The sequence below is a fragment of the Phymastichus coffea genome, unplaced genomic scaffold, assembly GCF_024137745.1.
Source record: "Phymastichus coffea isolate CEN01 unplaced genomic scaffold, Cenicafe_Pcof_1.1 PCOF00072, whole genome shotgun sequence".
NCBI lineage: Eukaryota > Metazoa > Arthropoda > Insecta > Hymenoptera > Eulophidae > Phymastichus > Phymastichus coffea.
In genome coordinates, this window is record NW_026706883.1 from 1,000,623 (window position 1) to 1,026,444 (window position 25,822).

General features: G+C 41.5%; 5 protein-coding genes across 7 annotated transcripts; 2 read left to right on the forward strand and 3 right to left on the reverse strand.

The window, feature by feature from the left end:
• The first annotated feature begins 411 nt into the window (after nt 1-411).
• Nucleotides 412-5,142, forward strand: LOC131667940 (protein lines). Its single transcript, XM_058941718.1, has 2 exons — nt 412-1,292; nt 1,728-5,142. Exon 2 carries the CDS (start codon nt 1,850-1,852, stop codon nt 3,632-3,634), a length of 1,785 nt encoding a protein of 594 aa, XP_058797701.1. The 5' UTR covers nt 412-1,292; nt 1,728-1,849; the 3' UTR covers nt 3,635-5,142.
• Nucleotides 5,143-5,517: 375 nt separating this feature from the next.
• LOC131667942 (dr1-associated corepressor) lies at nt 5,518-7,535 on the reverse strand. Its single transcript, XM_058941720.1, has 5 exons — nt 7,317-7,535; nt 7,001-7,073; nt 6,594-6,687; nt 6,337-6,522; nt 5,518-6,251 (listed from the first exon to the last, which is right to left on the reverse strand). The coding sequence occupies exons 1-5, from the start codon at nt 7,356-7,358 to the stop codon at nt 5,957-5,959; spliced, it is 690 nt and encodes a 229-aa protein (XP_058797703.1). The 5' UTR covers nt 7,359-7,535; the 3' UTR covers nt 5,518-5,956.
• A 540-nt stretch (nt 7,536-8,075) lies between these two features.
• On the forward strand, nt 8,076-10,883 carry LOC131667941 (protein FAM98A-like). Its single transcript, XM_058941719.1, has 6 exons — nt 8,076-8,589; nt 8,758-9,124; nt 9,197-9,487; nt 9,577-9,869; nt 9,943-10,421; nt 10,495-10,883. Exons 1-6 carry the CDS (start codon nt 8,552-8,554, stop codon nt 10,638-10,640), a joined length of 1,614 nt encoding a protein of 537 aa, XP_058797702.1. The 5' UTR covers nt 8,076-8,551; the 3' UTR covers nt 10,641-10,883.
• A 40-nt stretch (nt 10,884-10,923) lies between these two features.
• LOC131667939 (DNA polymerase eta) lies at nt 10,924-14,060 on the reverse strand. Its single transcript, XM_058941717.1, has 7 exons — nt 13,805-14,060; nt 13,608-13,742; nt 13,327-13,535; nt 13,097-13,254; nt 12,799-13,022; nt 12,609-12,732; nt 10,924-12,398 (listed from the first exon to the last, which is right to left on the reverse strand). Exons 1-7 carry the CDS (start codon nt 13,939-13,941, stop codon nt 10,932-10,934), a joined length of 2,454 nt encoding a protein of 817 aa, XP_058797700.1. The 5' UTR covers nt 13,942-14,060; the 3' UTR covers nt 10,924-10,931.
• A 197-nt stretch (nt 14,061-14,257) lies between these two features.
• On the reverse strand, nt 14,258-24,792 carry LOC131668028 (KN motif and ankyrin repeat domain-containing protein 2-like). Of its 3 annotated transcripts, none has more exons than XM_058941841.1 (9): nt 24,661-24,792; nt 23,077-23,309; nt 22,328-22,533; nt 21,536-22,013; nt 20,848-21,221; nt 19,995-20,486; nt 17,617-17,907; nt 16,638-17,037; nt 14,258-16,232 (listed from the first exon to the last, which is right to left on the reverse strand). In XM_058941841.1, exons 1-9 carry the CDS (start codon nt 24,710-24,712, stop codon nt 15,750-15,752), a joined length of 3,009 nt encoding a protein of 1,002 aa, XP_058797824.1. In that variant the 5' UTR covers nt 24,713-24,792; the 3' UTR covers nt 14,258-15,749. The 3 variants fall into 3 exon arrangements, with proteins under 3 accessions (XP_058797824.1, XP_058797823.1, XP_058797825.1); XM_058941840.1 differs by having other exon boundaries at nt 21,536-22,016; XM_058941842.1 differs by lacking the exon at nt 24,661-24,792 and adding an exon at nt 22,753-22,933 and having other exon boundaries at nt 21,536-22,016; nt 23,077-23,210.
• Nucleotides 24,793-25,822: the final 1,030 nt, after the last annotated feature.

Genomic DNA, 25,822 nt, shown 5'->3' on the forward strand with positions numbered 1-25,822 from the left:
AAAACATACGTTTTTCATCGCTACACGTTAAGTGACTACCTGGGCATTTGACAAGTTAAATAACCGTGGTAACGTCATTTTAACAAAGCATAGGATACATTTGTAGGCACTAAACCTTATTGTTAATATTTAAAATATTTCTTGTGAAATCAATGACAATTGAACAATCGCTTATTCACTTTTAAACACAAATTTGTATGCGCGAACAGATGCTCATGGAAATTTAAACGATGGCGGTCAAGCAAGATGGCAGTCGCGCAAGATGGAGGCAGGTCGATTGCAACGTTGCCATTAATATTGATGTATTTTCAAGGCTTCTCCTTCAAAGCAGTCACTGTTATTACAAATTACGCGTTAAAATTTCCTCTTCGAATATTTAATAACTATTGGCGATGGACCGCGAATAAATGAAAATCGGCGCGTAAATATCGGCTTTTAGTGCGTCGTGGAATGTGCGAGGAGCAGCTACCGTGTTACGCAGCTCCGCATGATGCTCTCGAAGAAAAGTCCGGACTGCATGGAAAAACCAGTGCTTTGGCTAATTGATTTGGGCCAGCTAGGCTTTATCTTGAATGAGGATTATCGGCAACTTGGAGCTGGCGACTCTCGGAGGAACTTCGTCGAGGACTGGCATTTTTACGAGAGTGCACAGTGGCGACTAGACGATTTGGCAACATGGCAACCAAGCTTTTCCCGTTCTCTCGTGCACCGCAGTCCAGAACTGAGTGCTGATCGCCCGGGATATCTATCCAATTGCAACATCCTCTGGACCCCCCAAGGCCACCAACACCAGCAACTCATCCAAGATAAATACGTTGGATTGCCAAGGGAACACTTATCAGTCCGGAAGACTAGTCGTAGGAACGACCGAGATCGAAGTAAACGGCCGTGAAAGAGAAGGCCTTCTGTGTGTGTATAAGCAGTGAGAGAGTGAGAGACGCGCTCCTGGGCCGAGCCAGAATGATGAGTCCAGGCGGCGCGACCAGGATTTAAGTGTGCCGCTACTCTGTTTTCACGGATTCACTTAGCGTAACAAGTTCTTGGTGTCAGCACGCAACTCGCAGATACAAGTGTTTCCGTGTGTGGCGAGCTGCAGTAGCTGTCGTGTGTGTGAGAGCAGCTTCTGGTTCTGCTGGACGAGAGTCTATCTCCTGCAGGCAAAATAATTGCTGCAAATTGTTTCCAAAGTGTTGGACCACCTTCAGGAAAGAATCTCTTTCACTTTGTGATATGAGATCAACCCAGGTTTGCTGGATTGTTGCTGATAACTTGCTGTTGAGATGATACTCTGCGTAAGTACAGTAGCTAAAACATGGAGTTTCTGAAAAAAACTCCATTTTGAGTCAAATTCCTCAGCTAATGATTCATAAAGAAGTTAGCTTTATGCACTGCTTTTATTTTTTCACAATTTTCAATTCGTTTCTATATAAAATGAACAGTTTCATTGCAAAGATGTGAATTCAATGGTATTTTGGAAGCTTATATCTTGAGCCTTTGCAATAGCCATAGAAATAAACTAGCTAAACATTTTTCAATTCAAGTGCTTTATCAAATTTTTCTATTCAACAACTGTCAAAATAACAATTAAGCTTTGACAATTCATATCAATGATTTAGCATTGTAGGCATATTATGCAATTGTTTTGAGGATCAAAAGTTACATAGTACTTTACTATCATTAAATGAGATTCATAGTAGATATATTCTAACTAGCATAATATTTTTCAGATATAAATATCACATGTATTGTGTTTACATCAATTCACACTGATTACCAAAACAGAAGGATGTTTGTGCCAAGGATAACCTGATTTTGTCAAAACAAAGATAAAATCACAATCCCTCTGCTCATGGTACTTTATCCGTCCAGCAGATATCCTCCTAACTCGAAAATGGAGGAACCTGCCAAAAAAAAGCAGCGAATTGAGAATGGCGACGATGATGATAATGAAGAAATATCAGAGATTGAGAGGCTGCAAAATAGCCTGCTTGGTCAGTGTTTGTGCAATGTATCGGAAAGTAGTTTACGTAAGCCTTTCATCAGCAGCGGTGCTCCCAATGACAGGGAGTTCAGGTCAACAGTACTATCAGAATGGGAGCCAGACAAGTGTTTGGAATTCCTAAGTGCCCTACAGCTGCTATTTGATGTGGCTATAAAACAGAACACTCGTGGAACGATGTGCAGTCGTATCGCGGATGTGTGCAAAGCGTTAGCGCGAAACGAGCATGGTATCGTTGACCAAATAATCGATCTGTCGTGCACCAATAACAAATTTATTTCATTTGCTGCGAGCAAGGCGCTCGCCTCCTTCTTCATCATCACCAAGGAAAATGTCGAAACAACCTGGTTGGACAGACTGACACAGTCGCTGCTAAATACCCACTCGCCAACGCGAATGCTGTTTACGTTGGATGTGGTGAAGAGGGTAGTCGAACACAAAGACTGCAGCATTCATCCACTGGAAGACTCAGAAACGTCGCATCCGCCATCAGGCTGCAACGTCATCTCTATTTCCGATCCAGAAAGTCTGGACAGCACGTCGGTAAAGGCAATGTGCGTGAAAGCCCTCGAGTCCAAGTGGACGATGTTGGTATCCAAGTTCGACGCGATCCTCGGCTCGTACACACCGCAGCACGAGTCTGCGGTAATAACGTTTCTCGACCTTTGGGAGTCTATCATCAGCGTCAAGGCCAACTTGTCGGTGATCGACACCAAGCTGTTCTACTCGCAGCTGGATAACCTGGTCTCGTTACTTAACGCAAACGTACCCGGAGTCATCTGGCGACACCTCCTCGGCCTGTTTAACGAGGTGCTTTGCTACGGAAGCACCCTGGCACTGCAGGACATACTTCCAGAGGAACCCTGTCTAGTGGCCCACTCGATCGTTCGAGCAGTCAAGGACGGTCGGCTGCTCGATTCGTTACCCTACAGGCACGGCTCGGGAAGGTTCGGCGGTGGCGACGGTGACGGCGATCAACCACTCCTGCAGAAAGTCGTGCTGCTAGTACTGAAGAGCGTGGCGGTCACGGTAAAGGAGACTCGCAGCGACTCCAGCGACTCCTCGTTGGGTTCCGATGCGGAAGATCTGGACGCGGACATGGCAGTGATCGAGCGCAGTATCAAGGAGGTGCTTCGTCAGCTGGACCAGTGCGTTAAGACACTGATGCCCTTTCACCCAGAAATGCCGCTGTCTCAATGGGTTGTGCAGATGTTCCACGATCAAGACGACTTCTTGATTGAGGGTATGGTATGCTGTCTGGATGTTGCCAACGGATTATTCTATAGGGGACCACCGCAGAACGACCTCGGAAACATGCTCAGTCCAGCCTTCACTTTCGTGCAGTTCATCCGAGCTGTTTCCCACGACCACGACGTACTACTTGATTTCCTTGTCAGTAACGAGACCTGCTTCCTGCTCTATCTCTACAGGCTGCTCAAGTATATCAAGCGCTTTTGGCCTGAGTTTATGTCATGTTGTGAGCACGACATCGATGATATTATGGCTGTACTGGCGAATCTCAAACAGGCGATCGATAGATTAGTCTCCAAGGATCTATTTCCGTACAATATCAATCCGGTACTCCGACTGCTCGAAAAGTGTGAATCACTTTACGAAGGGAACGTAGATAATTAATGTTTATCCGATTCCCCTCTCCCGCATCCGTAAGCGAGCGGGAAATCGGCCGGTCTTGTTACTTCGAAATTCGCTTACTTTTCAATAACTGATAGTAATTTATAAATTTCCTTATGGTATCGCTCATGGTTTCGAAGTAACGAATGGTATTCAGTTTTTCGCTCTTGAGTCAGGCAAATGTACATTTTATAATTAATTGTAATATGCTCTCTTTATTAATAAAAAAGTTTAGGTCAAATTAAGAATGAAATAATAATTTATATGAATATATTCGTAAAGTTCGTTCATTTATAATAAATTAAAAAATTAAAAATACAAAAGTACAATCAATTAAAATTGTTTGTATCCTTTTGCTAATGTGCAAATATACTTTCGTGTCAATAGTCATGTAATTTTTTAGATATTTCATTCTTGTAAAATGAAATTGCGTTGTCGAAACTCACTAGAGATTCGAGTTATTTATTACTTTCAAGGGTTCTATCGTGAAATTTGGTGGATCACAAGCTGAATGAAAACTATAGAAATTCATTGAGGTGCAAATTGCTTGCAAAAAATTTTAAATAGTACAAAAATCTTTTTAACAAAGCGCTCAAAACCAATTAAAATTGCAAAAAAGTCTAATGGTGCTACCAAGTACATATATGTGTGTGTATATGTATGTATAAGCATATACACACACATATGTGTGTATATGCTTATACATTTATATATATATACCAAAGCACCACGAAAATTAAATTTCATTAATATTTATGTACATGTATCGATTAACATTCCACAAGCACATCTATTCATATTTTTATGTTTCATAGTTACTTAATTAGATGTTGCAGAAATAGAACTCTTCTGAGTTTTTTATGCAGGTCATATTATCCCTGTACATGAAATAATAAATCTACAGTCCTATTACATGTATCATTTGTAATTCTAAAGCGATATAATTGATAGAAATAAAGCGTGACAAATTTCCTGATAGGGATTAGGTATATATATTTTTTATTATATTATCCCACGATTAACTTAAGGATGTAAAGTCACCTCGCGTTCTTTTTAATCATGACAAGGTGAAGATATTCAAGTAAATTATTTCTTGACCTACATTTAACTTTTGGAATTTTTTGCTTATATTTATGACATTTTTTCAATTGTTAGTTAGAAACAATTCATTGACTTTAAAGTTTCAAATGATAGAGCATTAAGCCGTTAGTCCATATTCCATATAGCCCTATGTACATTCTATTCTATCAGTAGACCAATTTTAGGCTGATGGTGACTACTACTTTAAATTAATCAATATTAAAAGCGAAATTAGAATAACGTTATACTATTTTTTGAAAGAGATTTTACTTTAATATTGCAAATATATAGATTTTTATATCATACATAACGAAATTAAGGCAGTAGAAACATTACACTGCTCACAGTACGCATCTTTTGGAATTGTATATTGTCATCTATTTATATAATGTAAATATGCTTAGAAAAGAGAAATTTATATTGACATTTTTTAAATAACAATAAAATGATATCAATAATTATTCTTTCTTACTTTCATACTCTCCTTAATACTTTCTATTTCTTACATATATATTTTTGTGACAGGGAATAACATAAATTTAAATTTTATATGAATCCTTATTTATTGTTCAATCATGTTACTGCAAATAGTTGTTTACAATATAGACAAAAAATTTGCTAGTGCATTTCAAGGCAACACAATTGAAATTGTACTTTTTTTAAGTAATTATTGCTAACACCTTATTCCGTAACGACTTGCATTATAATTTGTGACTAATTGGAGTTTATTAAATTCAAGGTATTGTATTAAGCATTCAATCCAAAGTGCAACTTTTGATAACTTCTATTATGGAAGAATAAGAGTACAAAAATTATGATATATTAAAAGTCATCTTAACTTAAGCATAAAAAATAAAATGTAAAACTTGTTTTTCATTTGGATAAATATATTCTTGTTTAATAATTTAGTATTAAAAAAATAAGATATAGCAGTCTTATTGCATATTACAGACTTCATTAAATACTTACACAATCAAAGTAAAAAGAACTATTTGTATCAATATTTTTCAGGTATTTGATTTTTACATAGTAAATCTTACAAAATTATGATATTTTGTCAAATTTTACAATACATTAACATGTCCAAAGTAGATTATTAATTTTCCTCTACAGAACAATCAAATCATACTCATTTGAAACTATTGAGATTATCGATAAATATGAGGTCTACAGTTTAAGTTAACTAATATAAGTTATACTTTATACAATACGATTTTACATTGTTGTAAACTATTCACTGGATTGCTACGTATCATAATCTTCATCAATATTGGCAGTACAAGAAAAGTTCGACACTGGTTGGTTGACTGAGCTGTTTTTTGAATCGTTATCACTTGGATTACTATTCAATTCAGTATAAAAATTTGGTTGGCTAGCATTAAAGGATGTAGGCACAGTCGTTTTAAACTTTGGGACATTGTTTGAAAATACTGTTTCGTTGCTATCAACTGGTTTTACCAGTTTATTATTTTTATCTCCCTTATCAACTGAATTTCTTCTTGAAGAATTTTGTGAACTCGATGTGCCTTCTTTGGATACACTAAAAGAAATTGGATAGAGAATATTAATATAAACAAAGACCTTCAACATAATATTAAATTATCATAAGCACGGTAAGTATTTACTTAGCTACTCCAGCCTGAGAGGCATTAGAGGCGAATGTATATGCAGCAGAGTTAGTTGGAACAACATTAGCTGGTGGAAGAGCTGGAGAAGTTTGTGTATCATCATCAGGAGTGGAAACATCTGGCAAGTTTTTAACTAGATCTTTTAGAAAGTCAAATCGACTTTCTGATAAAATACACTGCTTCCTGTAAAATTTGTATTAACATCAATTTTTATGACAAGGAATTTATAAAAAATAATAAATAAATATACTAACATGTGTGAAGGACTTAACGTTTTTGCATTTTTTGCATTTGTAATCTGTAATGTTTTGATCAATAGAGAATGAACAAATAATTCTAATGTCCTAGGTATTACAAGAGTTAAGGATTTTTCTCTTGAAAAATAAAAATGTTTCTCTAATAAAAAACTTTCTCTAGTCTATAATGCATTTTTAAAAAGGTAAAGAAAGTATTTAATTACAAAAGAGAAGCTCACCATTATTTTCACGTGACATATGTTTTTCTGTACTTAACAGACGAAATAAAAAAACTAGGTAAACAAAATCAAAACAATCGATTGTCATCAAAACAATGAATCCTGCATTACCCTCCCTCCTGGTTCGAATTAGTAGTGTATTATTGTGCGTACGCACTACGAGTATCGAGTAATAAAAAAGGATATAAATTATAATCGGTACTGCTTGTGCGACCTTCCCCACCTCTTCGTCTGTTTGCATGATTTTTTTGATGCGTCCCTGTAAAAGTAAAAGGAGCCAGAGCAAAGTAAGTCGTTTGCATGCCAGATGAAAGTGAGGTTAACAAAGAGGTGCCCTGAAGACACGGAATATTTTTTATAAGTAAACCATGCTAATGTCGTCACGAAAATAAAATAAGTTAAAAACTGTACTTTTTGCAACACTCATATATAATTAATATCATAACTTTTAATTTAAAAACTTTAAATAAAGACAAATGCCTTATGACGTGTATGTACTCACGGGTGGAAAGCGAACGTTGTATTTTTTCTTCTTGCAGGGCATCGTCGCAGGACACTTACTCGATAACACCCACAAAAGAAAGACGATAAGAAAGGATAAAAAAGCTGTGACACTAGCGCGGGAGTGGTACGTCAACTCCCGGTGCCAAGTATAATCACTGTAGCGTATAGGCACGCGCAGCAACAGCGTGTTGTTCGGTCCTTGGTGTGTTGTGTTGTGCCCGAGCACGCCGCGGACGACGGGTATTTGACCGCGAGAGTGCCTCTGTGTGAGTGCAGTGTTTGTGTGAGAATGTGTGCGGTTGCACTTACGTGGGCCTGGCCCCTCTTGCGCATATGGGTTCGTCAATGTAACGTAGACGAGCAGCTCTTTTTTGTTTATTATTCCGATGTATGAGCTACTATATACACACACTCGATTGAGTTTCGTTCAATGACTCTGATTGTATGTAGTACCTGCTGATATCGCCAATATAATGGCAGTATCATACGATTATTTTTTGCACTGATTCTACGAGTTTTCTTTTGCCTAGAAAATTATGCAATATTGTTTGGATTTTCACATCCTTTCCACTTTTATATTCGTGAAATTTTCATTTTGATACCTGAAAATGAATTGAGATTATTGCTATTGTGGATATAATTATCACGACATATCTTATATACATGGAAGTTCAGAATAAGAAATTCATAAATATTCATGCATGGCATTGCATTGATTATCTAACAAACATGTCTATGAGCTACTGAATGAATCGTTATTTTCCAAAGGTATTCCTCAACCTCGCCATAATTTCTGAGCAAAAATAAATAATTCATGGAAATGATTGTTAATTTTTAAATTCATACGAAGCATATGCTTAAAGTTAAGAGATTAATCTAAAAATAAATTTTTCTAAAGCCCCTGAAGAAGTAGACTAGATGGGAAGAAGAGCGGGATTTGGTGTTTTATCACAAATACCTAATCACAATGTGCTCTAAAGAAAGAGAGAGAGATAGATAGATAGATAGAGAGAAAGAGAGAGAAAGAAATTTCAGAGCAATTGCGTATGCGAAAATGGAGAAAAACAGCTGATCGATTGAACGCCGCCGCGCACGCTGCCTCGAGAATTTGCTGCGGGCATCGTTTTTTCTGGGCATCCTCAATACTCAGTGAATATAGTCCAAGAGCTTTAGTTTTATGAAAAGGAATTGATTGATTTTTTTGTAGTTCATAAGAATATAAAATAAAGAAGTATGGAGACCGAACTTTTACAAAGTTTGGAGGATGTTGGGTAAGTTTTGAGGTTATAAGCTCTATACGACGATGAACGTTTTTTCGCAAAAAACTTTACTGACAAAATAAACATTACATGATATTAAAAAGAAATCAATTCAATAGTTAAATATGTTATTTCAAAGTTTCTCTTTAAAATATTTAATGAATAAAATTCAACATGCAGCTTTGCCGGCCCTGTTCTCGAACCTGCAAGATTTCATCAAGCTCTCCAAAGGGGTCCGAATTCGCCAGACTTTACGAATCTCGTATCATGGTTGACTGATCAAATTGGTTTCTTTGGAAAAATCGACGAGTCTGTGCACCCCACGTCAACTCCAGAAGATGCCAGTACTTTTATGTTAGAGCTAAGTATATTTCTAAAGGAGCTAGGATGTGTAAACACAAAGTTAACTACTGGCAATGTGAATCATAGATTAGCCAGTATGGAAGACAAAAGTATTCTTTTAGATTATTTAATAAGTGAACTCATGGCAAATAAAATGTTAGAAACCAAAAAGCCAGAGGATAATAAAGCTTTAGAGATTACCATAGTAAGTTATCATATTATTGTTTTATTAGATCTTAGCAATAGCAATATCTACAAATCTATTTTATGTTTCTAGAGTGAAAGTATAACAGCTAGAAATTTAAGAGAAATGTTGACAGCTTTACGGTTTCAAAAGCCACCAGACAACATTGCTCCTGATTTACTTTTTAAGAAACTTGAAGCAAAAATTGTTGAAATCTTGAAGCAAGTTCCTAAAGAACTTATAGGAAAACCCATGTTTTTTGGTGAGTTAAGCAATGAACAATGGCAGAAGTTAGACAAAGTTCAAGGTGATCTTAATGAAGAATACACAATAAGAAGAGAGATGTTGTTGAAGCGATTGGATGTAACAGTTCAATCTTTTTCGGTACTTTATATATTTTTGAAATCTAATCATGGCAAAGTTTAACCTTATTTATTTTGTGAAATTTAATGGTTTTCTTAAAATCAATCTAGTGGTCGGAAAGGATCAGGCCAAAAGAAGATGAATTAAATAGGTGTTATCATGTTAAAAGGGATGCTATGCAACGTCAACCAGATGTAACACTTGCTCATTTGTTGTCAGCCAGAGATGATCTAGCAGTTATTGAAAAAACAAGCAATGCATCAGTACGAAAGAATACTCGAAGTTCTATAAATAAAGTGATTATTGGAGCTGTACCAGACAGAGGAGGACGACCATGTGAACAAGAACCTCCTCCACCTGAAATGCCATCGTGGCAGAAAGATAGAGTGCAGGGACCACAAAGGTATTGAAGCATAGCTTATTTTAAATTTTGTATAAAATTTAATATCAACTATTAACTTACCTTTTCTGTACAGAGGCGGGTTCGCTGGAGGTGGCCGTGGCGGTGGTGGCGGTGGTGGAAGAGGCGGTGGTCGTGGAGGAAATCAAGGAGGAGGCGGCGGTGGATATCGTGATAACAAATCTACTGCAAATAATTTTGGCCAAAATTTTGACTCGCAAAAACAATTTTCGAATTATGGTAACCAAGGCGGTGGTTATGACAACAAAAATCCATCGTACACTAATCAAAGCTCTGGCTATAGCAACAACCAAGGCTCTAGTTACGGAAATAAAAGCTATAATAATCAATCTAGTTACGGAAATAATCAAAGCTCATCGGGGTACAGTGGACAGAGTTCCGGCTACAGCGGATCATCTAGCTACAGTAATCAAGGTTCATACAATAATCAGACTTCTTATGGAAGTCAGAGCTCTGGATATGGAGGTCAGAGTGGGTACAGTAGCCAAGGCTCTAATTATGGAAATCAAGGATCCAATTACGGCAATCAAGGAGGTATTTTACAGCAGATTACTCTATGATGTTAGTGTTTTATGTCACTTATTACAAATGAATTTATTTTTATCAGGTTACGATAGGAAAAGCGGAGGAGGAGATTACCAGAAAAGAGGTCAAGGTCGGGGCGGTCGAGTCCAAGGAGGCTGGAATCAAGGAAGCGGTAGTGGGGGTGGTTACAACAATCGCAACCAAGGTCAAGGAGGACGAAGATATTAGAAATCTTCATTTAATGTCCATTCTAATCTTTCTTCGAAATAATTATTACATTTTTCAAATTTCATTGTTTTTTACTGAGTAAAAAATTAATTTATAATTTACAAAGCATTTCCATCTAATCATTTATTTAATATGAAAACGTATGGAAAAAAATATAGATCATTGAAAAATTTCGTATGTAGAGTGTATGTTTGTAACACCATCATGTATGCAAGACTCACACAGCTTTGAATGAAATATTTACAATTGATTATCGCATATAATGAATAAATATTGTTAAAATACCAAAAATCAATTTACAAAATCATCGCTCAGTCGTTTTTTTATGTGTTTCGGACTATCTAAAACCACTTTCCTTTTCCGCGTTTCATTACCATTTGATAGTCGATTTAATTCTTTTTGTATATTCTGCGCTACATGATAGTCATTATGTTCTTCAAATTTGTCAATCAGAATCAATTGATCACACTGTGTACACTTTTTCATACTTGTATTAGAACTATTGATCAAATCAGTCTTTATGAAAAAATGTTGTATATCCGAATTTTGTTGTATCGACTTAGATTTCGAGCTTTTTTTTTTAAATCCTTTATGAATATCTATAGCTTTCATTTTGTCAGGTTCAGAATTTTTTTCACGAACTTCTTCCATTTTCAACCATTTTTTAGCTTCATCTCGTAAGTCGATTGGCAGTAAACGAACCACTTCTAGATCTATATCGTTAAGGTCTGGGAATATCTCTTGTAATTTTACGGGTGCCATACTATTGTTCGGTAAAAGACTTTGATTCTGAGACTTTGGAATGCTTATTTCTACTTCCATATTTCCATTGTCTTCTATTTTCTTACTATCATTCGACGTATCATTACATATATCATTACATATATCGACGTTATCAATACTGCCTTCATGAGGTGCTTCATACTCTTCATCTTGAATTTCGTCGTCTTGCGATTGCTTTTCTTTTAAAATATTCATAAAAAAAGATTGCTTGAAGTTATCAGTTTTTAGAGTACTATGAATTTTACTACAAGGAGATGATTTACGATTTGCTTTAACTGCATTCAATGGTGATTTAGTTTTTTTGCTATTTTCAATTTCTTCACGAATATTGTTCTTTTTGGTATTTTCGATTATTTCATATTTTCTGTTTTTCATTTTATCAAGAGACTGCATTGTTTTCGTTGGTGATTTTTCAAATGAAGTCTTAATTTTTGTATTATTTTGTCGATGCTTGCTTTCTTGGAGAGCTGCTGCTTCATTATATGGTGTTTCAAATTCGTCATGGGGATGTAATTGTTCATGCCTGTGATTTTTTTGATTATTAACTATTTCACTATTTACTTCATCGTCAGCATTTTCAATTTCATCTTCCCCTTTATCTACATTATTAGATTCATTGGCAACTTTATCTATTTGGTTACTCAATGAAAACGTACTTTTTTCAGAAGGGTTTGCTTTAAAAAAATTCATAAAATTTTCACTTCCCTTAGCTTTTATAAATTTTCCAGCTGACAGACCTAGAAACGCAATCGGTTGTTGCTGTGTTTGTTTTACTACAATGTTGAGACACTGCTGAGCAACTTTTTCAGTTTTATAACTTGAAATAGCATAAGATTTTGATTGATTGATAATTTTGTTATTCTGGATATACTGATAACTGACTGTCATCAGTGATGCTTTACGTTCATTTTCTTCTAGATCTTGCTCAAGCCTTTCACAAATTTCTTCTGATAACTCATTCATCCAATGTTTAAGCTAAACAAATATATTATGCATTTTATTCTCGAGTTTCAAATAAATTTAAAAGCTGCTAAATATGAGAGCAATCTACCAAAATAAAATTACTGTAAGAATAATGAAGTAGTAATTTTAGTTTGATGGATTGACTACTTTTTTTATTACAATGATTTTATTACAATTTATTATGAGTTTATTACAATTATTTTCATAGCAAAATATACTCACAGTATCTATATCCACTATTGCCTGTTTTCCCGGAAATCTTTTGCAAGCTCCAATGGATTTTGAGACCAGTCTAGGAGTTACAGGTTCATTATCAATGCCTCGTGCAATATTATACAGCCATAAGCTAAATTCATTAATTATATAGTTTTTGCAATGTATATATTACAAATATTTAACAAACATATTGTACCCTGTTTTCTCATCAAAGCGATTTTTTAAATACTGCAGAGAATAAGGTAACAGATCTACCATGACATTGCACTTCAAGGAATCAATAACAATATCACCAAATTTTCCTCCAAGATTTCTAACTTTTTTTACAGGTAATGATCCATATAATTCAGGTACAGATGATGCAGGCAAAATAGTTTGTCTGTTTGGTTTATGAAGACCACATGCTAATTTTGCTAAAATCTTTAAATATAATTTATCTATTTGTTACAAGTCATTTATCTGCAATAAATAAACAACTGAGATATCGATTATACTTTATTAAATGAAATTCCCGCTGAACACTTAAAAGTGGTCACTTCACAGATATCTTTCCTCAATTTTTCTACAAATGCACCAGCAAGTGCCAGACGTTGAATTTGAACATCTTCAGATGATAGTGACAACCAACAGTCAATACCTTTGGTTCTTTGTTCTAAAATATCTTACTATAAGATAAGAGTGCTATTTTATTTTGTATAAAATAATAAATAACTCTTTAGCAAACCTTCATTATTAACACCATTTTCTGAATATCCTACTACATATGTATTTTGTAACTCATTTTGTAGATCTTCATTTTCAAACATTCCTTGTGCAAGTTGATCATCAATAATTTGAGTAATATCTAAATAAGCTTCATCTATACTGGCTCTTTCTACCAAATTGCAATGCTTTTTAAGAACAGCAATTACTTCTCGCCCAGCACTTCTATACCTACATGATAAAAACCAGTTAGTATTTATTTGCACAATAATACTATCTCCAGTATATAATTAATGTCCTTACTTTGATGTGTCAGCTTTGCCTCGAAGAGCAGGAACAATTGCTAAATTTATATCTGGACATTTTTCTTTTGCTTCATCTCCACGCATATGACGCGTAACACCAAAATCTCTAGCTTCGTAATTTACCGCAATAATACTATCGCAACGTTAAGGAAAATTATTTCAGAACTTAGTTAAAAGATTTTGAAAAATACTTACCCACCACCTTTCCACAAATTGTATTGTACTACAGCCAATGGCTTACCGGCCCATTCCGGTTTCAATCTGGTCTCAACTTGGCAATAAAAACAATCCATATCAATTAAAACTATAATGCGATTGCCCAAATTCGCCATAATGTATAGTGCTTGCAAAAAAGATTTTCATCAAAAAACAAATATCATATTTTCTTCAATGATGTTATATTGAAGCTCATTGTCAAAAACTCCGAAATAACAATGCACATACAAGTCAAAAGCGCCAGTCGCACTGATCCGCAGCTGATTAATTGTCAACATTCCATTCCCGCGCAGTTCGGTTGAAATGCGCATGCGTCAGTGTCGAGCTTTAGCGCCAACATTAGCACCGAATTTAGTTTTTTGTTCGATTATTATCAAAATCATGATTGAAAAAATGTAATTGTAAAATTAAAAATACAAATTTATTTGTTCATCGTGTTTTATATTTTTTAGTATGTATAGTGTATATAAATGCATGATATTGGCATATATCACAATATGCACCGTATTAATATGTTCCTCAGAATGATAGAATAAAAGTCGAAAAAATGTAATCGATTTCCATTGTGTAAACTTAGATAAAAAATACGATAATAATTTGTTTCAGATAGCGGAATATATGATTCCGCTTTATTATGACACAACTAGGTATTTGTATTAACACTCTTAATATGTATCTTAGAAGACTAAAAAAAGGTACACGAGCTACGTATGTATATACCCTGGCTGGATAAAAATATATTACAACTAAAATAGGTGCCATCGTCGTGGAGTTAATCGCATTCAATTATTAAATTACAGAGGAATGGAGCATTACCAAAATTGATTAAAACTTATTGTCATCACAATCGATCATTTTCAGATTCATTCACCGTTTCGTGTTATTTGCGATAAAAATAAATAATTCATTGTTAGCGCATCAGAGCCAAGAGATAAATTGCACTCAAAATTAGATAATAAACAAACGAAAATTCCAAAATTTACAAGATGATCAATTATAGGACAGTTCTCTCACATTTTTAATATTTTAAATCTATTCGTTTTATATGTTGTACCCACAGTTATACCGTTTATCACACCGAACAATATTTTATCTAATTAACCGTTAAGTACATGCAAGAATATAATATAATGTGATGCATTGCAAAGTAATAATTTAATTAACGTGATGTAAAATATTATCTAAATATCACGTGAAAATTTTACGCAATTTCTCTACATTATACATTATATCAAAAAATATTTTATACTCAAAATAACGAGTCCTATAAAACTGGTACAAATTGTACAGCACCGATAAATTGTCGAGGAGTGAACCCAATTAACATCGTAGAAAGGACGAAAAGAATTTGTGAAATTTTTTAAAACTATTGATGCGCAAGTGTATTATTGCTTAGAAATCCACTTAGTAAATTAAAATTTTTTTTTCACGCGACAATTAAACTATTTGAAATTTACAAAGATAAATGTTGAGAAGTTTAACAACTTACACACAACAGTTCTCGCTACACATTGATTTACATATTGACATTGTACCGCTCGCAAGATGAGTAAATAATTTGTATGTTAATATTGTTCAATCATCAGTATTTTATCATCAGAATTGAATAAACTAAAGTGAAAAATATATAGTAGACACCGTGATTCAACAAAACAATGAACAGTCTTGCACTATTTTTAATCTCCAAAGGCAAAGTGCCAAGTGCTGTTTGATCGTAAACTGCAGTGAAAATTTCGAGAATATAAAAAATTGACCATCTGAGTGTCTTTCCATTGCGTCGATAAAAGGCTATAAAACCCGTTTTGCATTGCTTTGTACGTGACAAATTATCTACAAGAGAAAAAACATGCAGACTTGCATACATTTAAACAACGAAGACGCATGCGCTCAGGCACACACGCACGTATTACGCACGAAGTCCGTTTTACAGAGAGTACTTGGGCGCTTCGACGAGCGACAAGCTCGACGAGTGAAACTTTCTGGAGGCGGTCGCGACGGGACTGGCTGGCGCGGACATCGACAGCACCGAGTACTGCTGCGCCGCGTGATGGTTATGATGAGCCGAGATGGTTCGCTGTCTTCTGCCGAGTTTCGGCGCGGTCGGCGGCATGGGGCTCGCACGGCTGGCGCGCTGGTGCGCGTACAGCAGCATGCCGACCTCTGCGTGGCCGGCTTCGACCGCGATCTTCAATGCCGTGCTGCCGTCCACGTCGACGATGCTCGAGTCGCAGTCCGAGTGCGCCAGCAACAGCCGCACGATGTCGGCGTGGCCGTGCTCCGCGGCGCACATCAGAGCCGTGCTGCCGTCCTCGTCCTGCAGATTCACCGCCGCCCCCGCGTCCAACAACAGCTTCGACATGTCCTTGCGACCGTGCGACACCGCGAGCATTAGGGCCGTTTGACCGTGCTGTAAACAGATAATCGTTGCTTGCTTTTATTCGCAATCGAATGACGACGATAGATATTTCGCGTTGTGCAAAATTCTCGAGAGAAAAATCTATTCATAACGAAGTCTAACAGCCGCGACACGTAATAGCCTTCGGGAGCAGTTTTGCCGTCGTCGACCTGCTGTTTTAAATTTTGCTCGAGGTGTAATTTCAATCTGGCGTAGCGAATAGTATTTCGCCTACACAACGGCGGCAACTCAAAATCCATGCCATTCCGAATGATTGAGTTACAATTGGTTAAGCGCGACGACGGCCAAACCGGTCCAATCAGTCTGCTATTAATTTTCAACGTACTCGCTGATCGTGGAAGCCTCGTCCATCATTCCTCATTAAAACGGCAGATAAGATAAGAAAAAGAAGCCTACCAGCTTCGCGCGGACATTGACGTCGGCCAACTGGAACAACCTCTTGACGACACTCGCGTGGGTGGAATTTCTGAGCTGCACGAGGGCGGCGAGCATAACCGGAGTGTAGCCGGCGTGATTGGTGCCGTTGACGTCGCACACCTTCGAGTCCAGCAGTATCGAGACCACGTCGAAATTGCCGTGCGAGACCGCGTAGTGCATGGCGGTGTTGCCGTTGGAGTCCCTTAGATTGACCACGTGGTCGAGCAGCGACGAACAGTGCTGCTCGAATTGGTCCAGATAGTACTCCACGCTGTGTGGATCGGCTTGGGCGGTACTCGACACTTTGAACCACTCGTGCTGCACGATGTTGCTCGCGTTCTTCACGCTGCTCGGCAGCGTACCGCCCGCGCTCACTTTCCTGCAAGATTCAACGTTCGATTGCACGATGCCAGCTGCTCTCGTCTTACGTCCATCGTCCGGGGTATTGCCTGCGGGCACTTTCGCGGGATCGCTCTACGAGCGTCAACTTATTCGCACTTGTGTTTAACGTTGGCGTTCCGTGAGCGTTTTGCGAATGACTACAGCGACCTTCCGTCGAAACTTTACGACTTATAAAAAAAAGTCACGCGTGCATTCGTTATTTGTACGGATTTCTCAATGACGCGTTTTAGTAATACGTCTATTTTTTTTGTTTTCGAAAAGACTTAGCGTTGACAGGTTAGTTACACAAACCAAGGACTACTATATTTTTGTTACGAGGCTAATTTGAATTTCATAACTTTTCAAGTATCTCTCAATGAGCTTTCAGAAAGCTGTTTTTGAGGACTCAACGTCAAGTTAAGACAATCGCTTTGCAAATGAAAAGGAAAAAGAAACAGAAATCACGCGGCCGTTCGACAATGTTCGAAAAGAACCGCGAGTTAGCAGCGCACGAAATAGGATCCTCGCGGGAGAGCGAACCCTCGGAGAACTCGCCGAGTAGATGCAAAAGCGTCACCTGAGATTGTCATCGAGAACTTTGAGCGCAGCCCGCATCTCCTTGGAGAGATCCATGGGCGGCTTATTGGCAGGTACTTTTGGCGTGTCGAGAACGACGCTTCGCACGAGAGCGTCATCGAGTTCTTCGGCCTTGCCCTCTTCTTCCTCTTTCGCCTTGGATTGGGGCTCAGCAGCAAGGCTGTCCTGCGACACCTGCCCATCGCGCTTCTTCGAGGAAGCAGTCAACTGCTGTTCCTGCTGCTGTTGCTGCTGCTGCTGGCGATCGGCATGCTTGTTCAAACTCTGGGACCTGTTGATCAGCACGTACGTGCACGTGAGGCAGCTAGTTCATCGGAATCGCAAGCTCAAATTGCGCAAGCTCACGGGACTCGTGTCGCTCGCAGCCGGCGCGTGTGTGATCGCACGGGCGTTCGCGCCGCGAGCGAGCTCGCTAATAAAAAGGCTTTGATGGACGCGCCACGCAGTCAAAGAGAAGTACATTCCCGACGCTTTAGTCTCGGTACTGTTTGACTTGAGAGAGAGAGAGAGAGAGAGAGAGCCATTGCAAACTCGGCGCCCGGGTAATCAACTCGTTGCGCGAATCAGTGCTTTCCATTCCATTCTCGAGTCGCATTCATGAACCAACGTTTCGCAATTGACCGTGGCGGAAAACCTATTCAATGCCGGCTAAACGCAATTATCCGAGTGACGAGGATATCGTTTTGCTCTGAATCAAACATCCAATCGACACTCAAACTTCGGCCGTGAAAGAAACGTCGGGGCGCGGACTCGCCAGATTGTCTTAGATCATCAAGCCGAACGTAGATTGCCAACTGCGACATCCGAGACGGCGACGTAGGCATCTCGCGCGGCTCATCGCAGCGATCTCCCATGCGTAACTGCGCACAAACACATCGTAAATTACGTACGTCAATCTTCCGACCATAGCACTCGCGACGCCAACGCACACATAGTAACAAGTACGATGCTTACATGCAGCTTGTCGTCGTCTTGGCGCCCGAAAACTCACGGATCTCGACTCAACTCCATTCTCTTATTTTGGCATTCTATGTTATCGATTCATGCGTCTGTACACGCGAGGCGCTTGCCTACCTAGTCGTCGTATTTTTCTCTGTCTTTTTTTTTTTATTTTTACTCGAAGCAAGGGCTGCCAGTCCGCTCGTTGCCCGTGAAAGCTGCGCGCGCACTTATCGACATCGCTCCAACTGCCAAGGGGGGTCGCGTTTGATATACACGCGCGCACGTTTACGTACTCCCTTCCGTACCTCTGTTTAGGGTGCGCGAGATTTTCGTGTCCTGATTATTTGTTTTTTATCGGGCATTGATCTTTCGGTTTTTTCGAAGCTGCATTCGTTCGATTGGCGGAAAAATACGAATTTCTATGATTAAAGAATCACTCGATAATTCGCTCAACGGATTTTAATGCGTGAATGCGAAAATTGTTTATTCGCGTCGATTTGAGAAAAAAAACGTATCGATCGCAGGACAATAGATTTTGCTGGAAAAAAAATTTGAATTTTCGACAGCCGTTACGTTATAGTGTACGGTCTTTAGTCTTACAGTACAGGTGCACCGAACGACTGAAAAAAAAATCAATACTTTATCTATATAGGGGAAGGGCATAAAAAAACTGGCGATTGTAGCCTGTAAGAACTTGACATCCCGTCTGGTTATAAAGCAGCCGCGCGCAGGAAAGACGTGAATGAAGCCTCTCTACGAGCACAAGGCGGTACCACAAAAATAGTTAGCAAGCAAGCAGAAACGGCCGAGCGCGTTGGTAAAAGTCTTGGGAGAAGCTATCTGCGAGCGTTTTTACGAAATAATAAATCTCAAGAGAAAAAGAGCGCAAGACTGCGGCCGGGGCTCTCCATTAACGGATCGTATTGCCAGTTTATTAAAAGGCAGTCTGCGCGCCGCGGCCCTTTCGCCTCGGCAGTCGAATTTTAGCCATAAGCATTCTATATTTATTGGCTCGGCTCCAGTCGGCTCTTCCACCGCAACTCGCGGTGCACTCGACGGAGTGCTTAATCAGTTGACCGACAGCGCATATCACTTTTGGCGGATTTATTTTTTTAATTGATGAAAGCCACGATATGCTTGCGCGCGGGCTAACAGTATGGGTCGCTCGTTAACGAAAGGACAACTTCACGTTTCGTGGGCAATTCGACATTTCGACGCTGCCACTTGTCGCTGATTTCAGTGGCCGCTCAGAGGAAAATTCGCACGGGACATATGCAGGTGGCGAGTGAAATGTTTAACAGGCGATCGACAAATCACCAGAGTAATGAGAATTTCGTTGTCGGCGCGACAAGTCGAACGCGATCTCTCGGAAATGAAACCGTGCCACTAAGGTAACGGAAACTCGATCAAACTCACCCGTCACCAAGTTTGTCCAAACTCTCGGTCCACGTGTCCTGCCTGATAAGATTGGATCGCCTTTCGTTTTTCGCGTCAGCACTCATAACGGGTATCCTCGTCCTCATACTGTAACCTTTACCCTTGTCAGTCTTGGAGTGCTGTTGTTGCTGTTGCTGCTGCTGCTGCTTGTTCTTATTAATCTGCTTGCACTCGTCGCAGTAATTGGTGCTTGTAGCTATGAACGGCAGAGAGCCGCCCACCGATACGTCCACCAGAAGCTTGCGCCGTGGCGACGTGCCGAAGTCACGACTGCGCGGCGTCAAAGTTTCGGTACTTCGACTAACCGTGCGCACCAGGTCGCGTCCTACGCTCGTGCTCACGGACTTGCCCCCGCCCAGTGTCTGTTGACGGCGTAGCGCTGAGAGGCTGATCGACGTGTCGCACGTTTCGGTGGCGACGTCGCACACGCTCGGCTTCGCGCTCACTCCTGCGTTCAATTTCAGCTTCACCCTGGAAAACGAGAAGCCGCCCGCGCGTCGTCGGACGACAGCGAACACTCTTAATTTGCCAAAGCCAGAAGAGAAGGAGAAAAGACCACCGCCAAATGAATTCCATTCGCGTGCGCGTATCACTCCCACGAGTCGTAATGAGTTCGCTTTAACGAGCACTTGAGCGCACGCGAGAGAGAGAGAGAGAGAGAGAGAGAGAGAGAGAGAGAGAGAGAGAGAGAGAGAAAGAGGCACTTGAAAAAGAGCATTGCGCATTTGAATCGAATAAAACGAGCGGCACGTCGCGCTTACGACCGCGTTTCCTCGATGATGAGTGTTTATTAGTAGGAAAAAGTAAACCTCGTAAAAAGAATCCGCCTTACCAGGGCTGACTCTCGGTAGCTTGCACCTCCTTGTTTCTCCTGGCGACGCTCGGCCTGCTGATCTCGATCGGCTGTTGGAGGCTCGACGTGCCCCGCTCCCTCGTCTCCACGCTGCACTGCGTTCCCTTGGCGGTGAGGTTCGACCGCTCCGTCGAGCACTCACTCTCGTACTGCGTGGATTTGGTGGCGAGCGCAACGAGCCCCGGTGACTCGGACTGCACGGCCTTGGCGAGTCGGGCCTGGGGCGAGCACTGCGTCGACTGCGTCGACTGCGTCGAGCTCGGAGGCTTGGCTTCCGGCGCGATCGAAGTCACCTCGGTCGCGTGAGCACTAAGCACCCGCAGCGTGCTCGTCGACGAGTCGCGCAACTTCATCTGTGGATCAGCACACACGCACACGCGTTAGGATTTGCTGGGCTTGGCTTGCTCGACTAGCGAGCTCAACGATTGGCGCCGCGGGCCCGACCGAGACCTTTTCTTCACGGCGAGGCGGATTTCGCAGAGCGACGCGAATGCGTTGTTGGCAAACGGAGGTGCGAGAACCGGCAGCGACAGGTGGCGTCGCGTCTTTCACGGCGAGCCACCAACCGCAAGCGCAAACTCGCAGCGGATTTCACGAGAACGCGCAGAGTCGCCGTTTGAAAACCGTTGACTGTTGAAGCATGCCACAAAGAGGCATCGGCACTCACCGGCTGATGCGTGACGCCCACGTCCCTGGTAACCACAGCGCACGAGGTTGCGGCGTCCCTCTTGGAAACGGGAGTCTGCTGGGGCTGCTGATGATTGAGCTTCTTTTGGCTGGCAAGCTGCCTCAGTAGAATTCGCCGCTCCTCCCTCAGGACGGACATCTGTACGTGCAGCAGCGGTATCTCCTTGACCTGCTCCTCGAGCTGCTTCATGCGCTCGAGGGCCGCAGCCATCTGCTCGCGTATGCTCTGCAAGCATGGCCGGTTGCTCTCGTTCTCGACACGGCTCGCTGACTCCAACACCAGCCGACTCGACGTTGGCGCAGCGGCAGCGGCGGCGCCGGTTGCTTCGGCTTTTCGCAGGTACGAATGGCTCTCGTTGCGTTGAGGCGGTACCGGTGCTACCATTTCCGTCCTGCTGCTTGGACTGCTGACGCAGTCCACGCCGTTCTGCACCGGTGGACTACTGTCGACAGCGGTGCTGCTGCGTGGGAAATTTTTTTTCACTTTTTAGTTTTCATTAGCGATCAAAATGAAAGGTAGGTATTGCAACGGGAGAAAGACCTTTTTTTCCATTTGGGACATCGAGCAGAAAGTTCTGGTGAAATTTCGACGCGGTTTCTTTGCGACTACTTCCAATGACAACGAAAGAAAAAGATAGAGAGAGAGAGATAGGGAGCGAGAGAGAGAGAGAGAGAGAGATCGGAAAGAAGAAACCAATTCCCAAACGAATTGTCGAATCGCATAGTACTAGATTTGCTCACTTGTCGCAAAAAGCTTTTTTCTCAGACTTACCTCAAATAGACATTGTTGATGGGCGTGGAACAGGCACTACTGCTTGGTCCGGAATACGACTGCGACAGAGCTTCCTCGAAATTACTCAGGGAATCCTGCCAGTCTTGATTAAGCCGAATACTGTCGAGACTAGGTTTAGGTGGTGGCTTCGGTGGCACTGGCTTCTTCGACGGCTCCGCAGGCGGTTGGTACACCGCGGCCTTGTTCTATTTTGCGGAGAACGACAAAACGATCGATCATTGCTGTAGTTTTCGGTCGCGTATACAATATGCGCAACCGAGCGATAAGCGTACAATCGTGTCGCTCGCGGAGAAGACGTAAAAATTGCCGTTGTCTGCGTATAATCCCCCTTATCTGCCTGACATTAGCGCGCGAAACGGGCGAACAGATGCGCGTATGCGCAACGATTGGCGCTGGAAAAGTACCTCATCGCGATGATCGTCCTTGCAAAAGAACTTTTTCGTGCGACTCCTCCAGCTGGGGCTTCGCCAACAAGGCATCGTTCAGATCCACGGGTTATTATTCGCCGCTGTTTGTCCGTGCAAACGGCCAGCTGCTAGCGAGGCAGCGATCGGCGCGCGACTGACGTTTCGCTCTGTCTCTGTGCTGTACGGCGCGTGGAAATCGGCCCACGTCGAGCAAGCCAGACAGAGAGAGAGAGTTATGTTATCACCGACAGAGCGCCAGCACGCGATAACGGCAATTGCGCAAGTAGTTCACCGAGTTCTGTGGCATGTCTGGACTCTCACCTCGTCGGGTAAACCGAGCAGGAACTCCATGGACTGGCGCTGCTTGTGGCGCGCACGTCGACGACGACGCTCGTGTTGAAGACGATCGCTCGCGTCTGCTTGCCATGTCTCGCAGTAGCGCACGAAATCCAGGTCGATGTGGTAGCCGTACGGACAACAGAAACATTTGCTCCCGTAGTCATCGCTGTCGTAGCTGTACTCGCGACCGGCGTGTGGTAGTGCGTTGTAGGGTCCTAGACAACATTTCGTTTTTACACGCGTGTGCGACGCTTCTCGAACATTCAAGTGTAATTAAAAAAAGTGATTTCTCAACTTTCACCGACAGGTGTGCGCCCTTGGTTTATCACCTAGCTTTGCAAATAAATTCATGCAAAAGATCTCTTTGTACTATTTGGTAGTCGACAGATTCACAGCTTGTGAACACTGAATTTTTTATGCAGTATCTGATCACGTCATTCATTTTTCTTTTAAATTTTCTTATCAAAATATTTCCTAACATTAAAATCTCAACGCTTCAACTTATTCGAGAATAACCGTCTCTATAACACATCAACATTTTTGATTAAAAAAAAACTTTCTATGAGGTTGTCATCGTAAAAAAAAGAACACTTGTTGAATAACAGAAGTTTCCTCTTAAGCGCTGTCAATTTTATTTTCTCGTAAACCACCTACAGATCAATACAATATACGATAGCAGTTCTATTCAGGTAAAACGATAGCAGAATAGTAAAAGAAATCGATAATGAAAACAGTCTGAGTGCGGCTTCATACCAATCAAGATTAATCTATTCACTGCATTGGATCCTCCGCATGATGATGCATACACTTCGTTATATTATCAATTTGTATCCTTTCAAGTAAAACGTTCTGAATGTCGCTTGAAGTTCAAATATTTTTATTTGCGTTATTTAATATTCATTAAAGTCCGTATTACCCATTGCACAATAAGAACACGCAGCTAAATTACAACCGTGATTGTTCGCCAGATGACGCGTAATTTATTGCATGCTCGCGCAAAATAATGAAACTTGTTTGCCCGTTAAACAAAACCACATGCAACTCCTAGCTCAACAAGCCGATAAGTCAAAAGATAACCGGCCGATAATAAATAAATCCAACACTCGCCTATTGTTTTTTTTAATATTTCTTATTCTTTATTGATGAAAAAAAACATACATTCGTCGAATCACACTCGCAGACGCGACAGTCAAGTCAGCATCATCGAAAAAAGGTAAACGAGCGCACTTTCACACCTCAATCGAACCCGTAGCTGCGCAGCATCGGAGTAAAAGAGAGAAAAAAAGCAGCGAGCGAGGAACGCGTCGGCCTTGGGATAGAAACTCGCTTGGGCATCGAAAAAAGAAACCTTTGCGTCGTCTCACGTTCGGCCTCTTACGAAAACGAAAGAAAAAAAAAGAGGAGCGCGCGCTATTCCGAATCGTTAACAATGCTTTCTTGCAGGTACTCGCTGCGCTCAACAGATTCACACGAGCGGGCACGCAAAGTCGCGCGCTCGCATCAAGACGCGGGATACAGCAAGCGATCGTCGATGAAAATCGGCGCGCCACGCTCGTTCGCATTTACCTGTCTCGGCGTCGCTGAAGATTTGCGCGCGACTGCACGCCATCGCCGCCATCTCCGGCGTGCGCGCGCGAGACAGTCCGCGAGCGGTGAGAGCAAGCAGAGAGCGTAGGCAGGTACGATCCGAGAGTCGCCTTGTTTGGTAACAATAACGCGCGCTCAGCGGCGGCGGTCCAGCGACCGGCGACACGGGCCGCTAGGCCGCGTACTACTATCTCTCGCGTGCTCAGGAGACCGACTGGACTGGCCGCCGCGGTGAACGCGCGCCTCTCACGGAGGTGCACGGACACACCTCCCACTACTACACCTTCTTCGCTCTCTCTCTCTCTCTCTCTCTCTCTCTCTCTCTCTCGGCGGAGCAGAGTAACACCATCGGCTCGCTGCCTCTTCCCCACTCTCTCACACTCGTTTTAGCGCAGCCCAAACGGCTTATGCAGTTTTAACGGCCGGAGCTCTCCTAATCGCACATCCGGCTTCTTCCCACAGGCCAGGCAGAGCATTTCGGAGTAAGCGCCGAATCCGATGTGGGCTATTGTTTGGCCCATTCCTGCTTCCGCACCCTTCTCTGCTCTCGACGGCGACGTGGGAGATTCGATCTAAAATCGGCAGGCTGTCTGTCCCTCGTGTGCCTGTGCGTCTTGTGCACGCGCCGCTCTGGCTCGCGCGAGGGCATCGGCTGCGCGCCGCTGTACCGTAATAGAATAGTTAAGGACTCGCGCGTCTTCTCCCACTCTCGTTCACCGCGTGGGACAGAATTAGGCTGTACTTTTTATTGTTCTCCATCGTCGTCGTCGAAATAGCGCGGCGCTCATCGTCGCGCGCTCGCCTCGCCACCTTTGATGTTCTTTTTGTCACGCGTGTGCACGTGCTGCTGCACTCAGCCACGGATATTTCTAACTCAACTAATATTTGGACTCGCGACGGGGATTAGTTCGCCCGTGGCGTTTCTCTCGCTGCTATTTTTCTTTTCTCCTCGGCATTGAAACTGGGCAGCAGTTGATGCTGTTTTTGTGCACGCCGAGGCATGAGTTTTGCCTTGCCGCGTCGGTATAATTGCGCAGTCAACCGATCTTCACTAAACCAGCTACAGTAAGGCTTTTTTCCGAAGAAGACGGACGGCCGTCTAACAGTTGACCTTAAATACTAAATTTGAATAAAGTCGCAT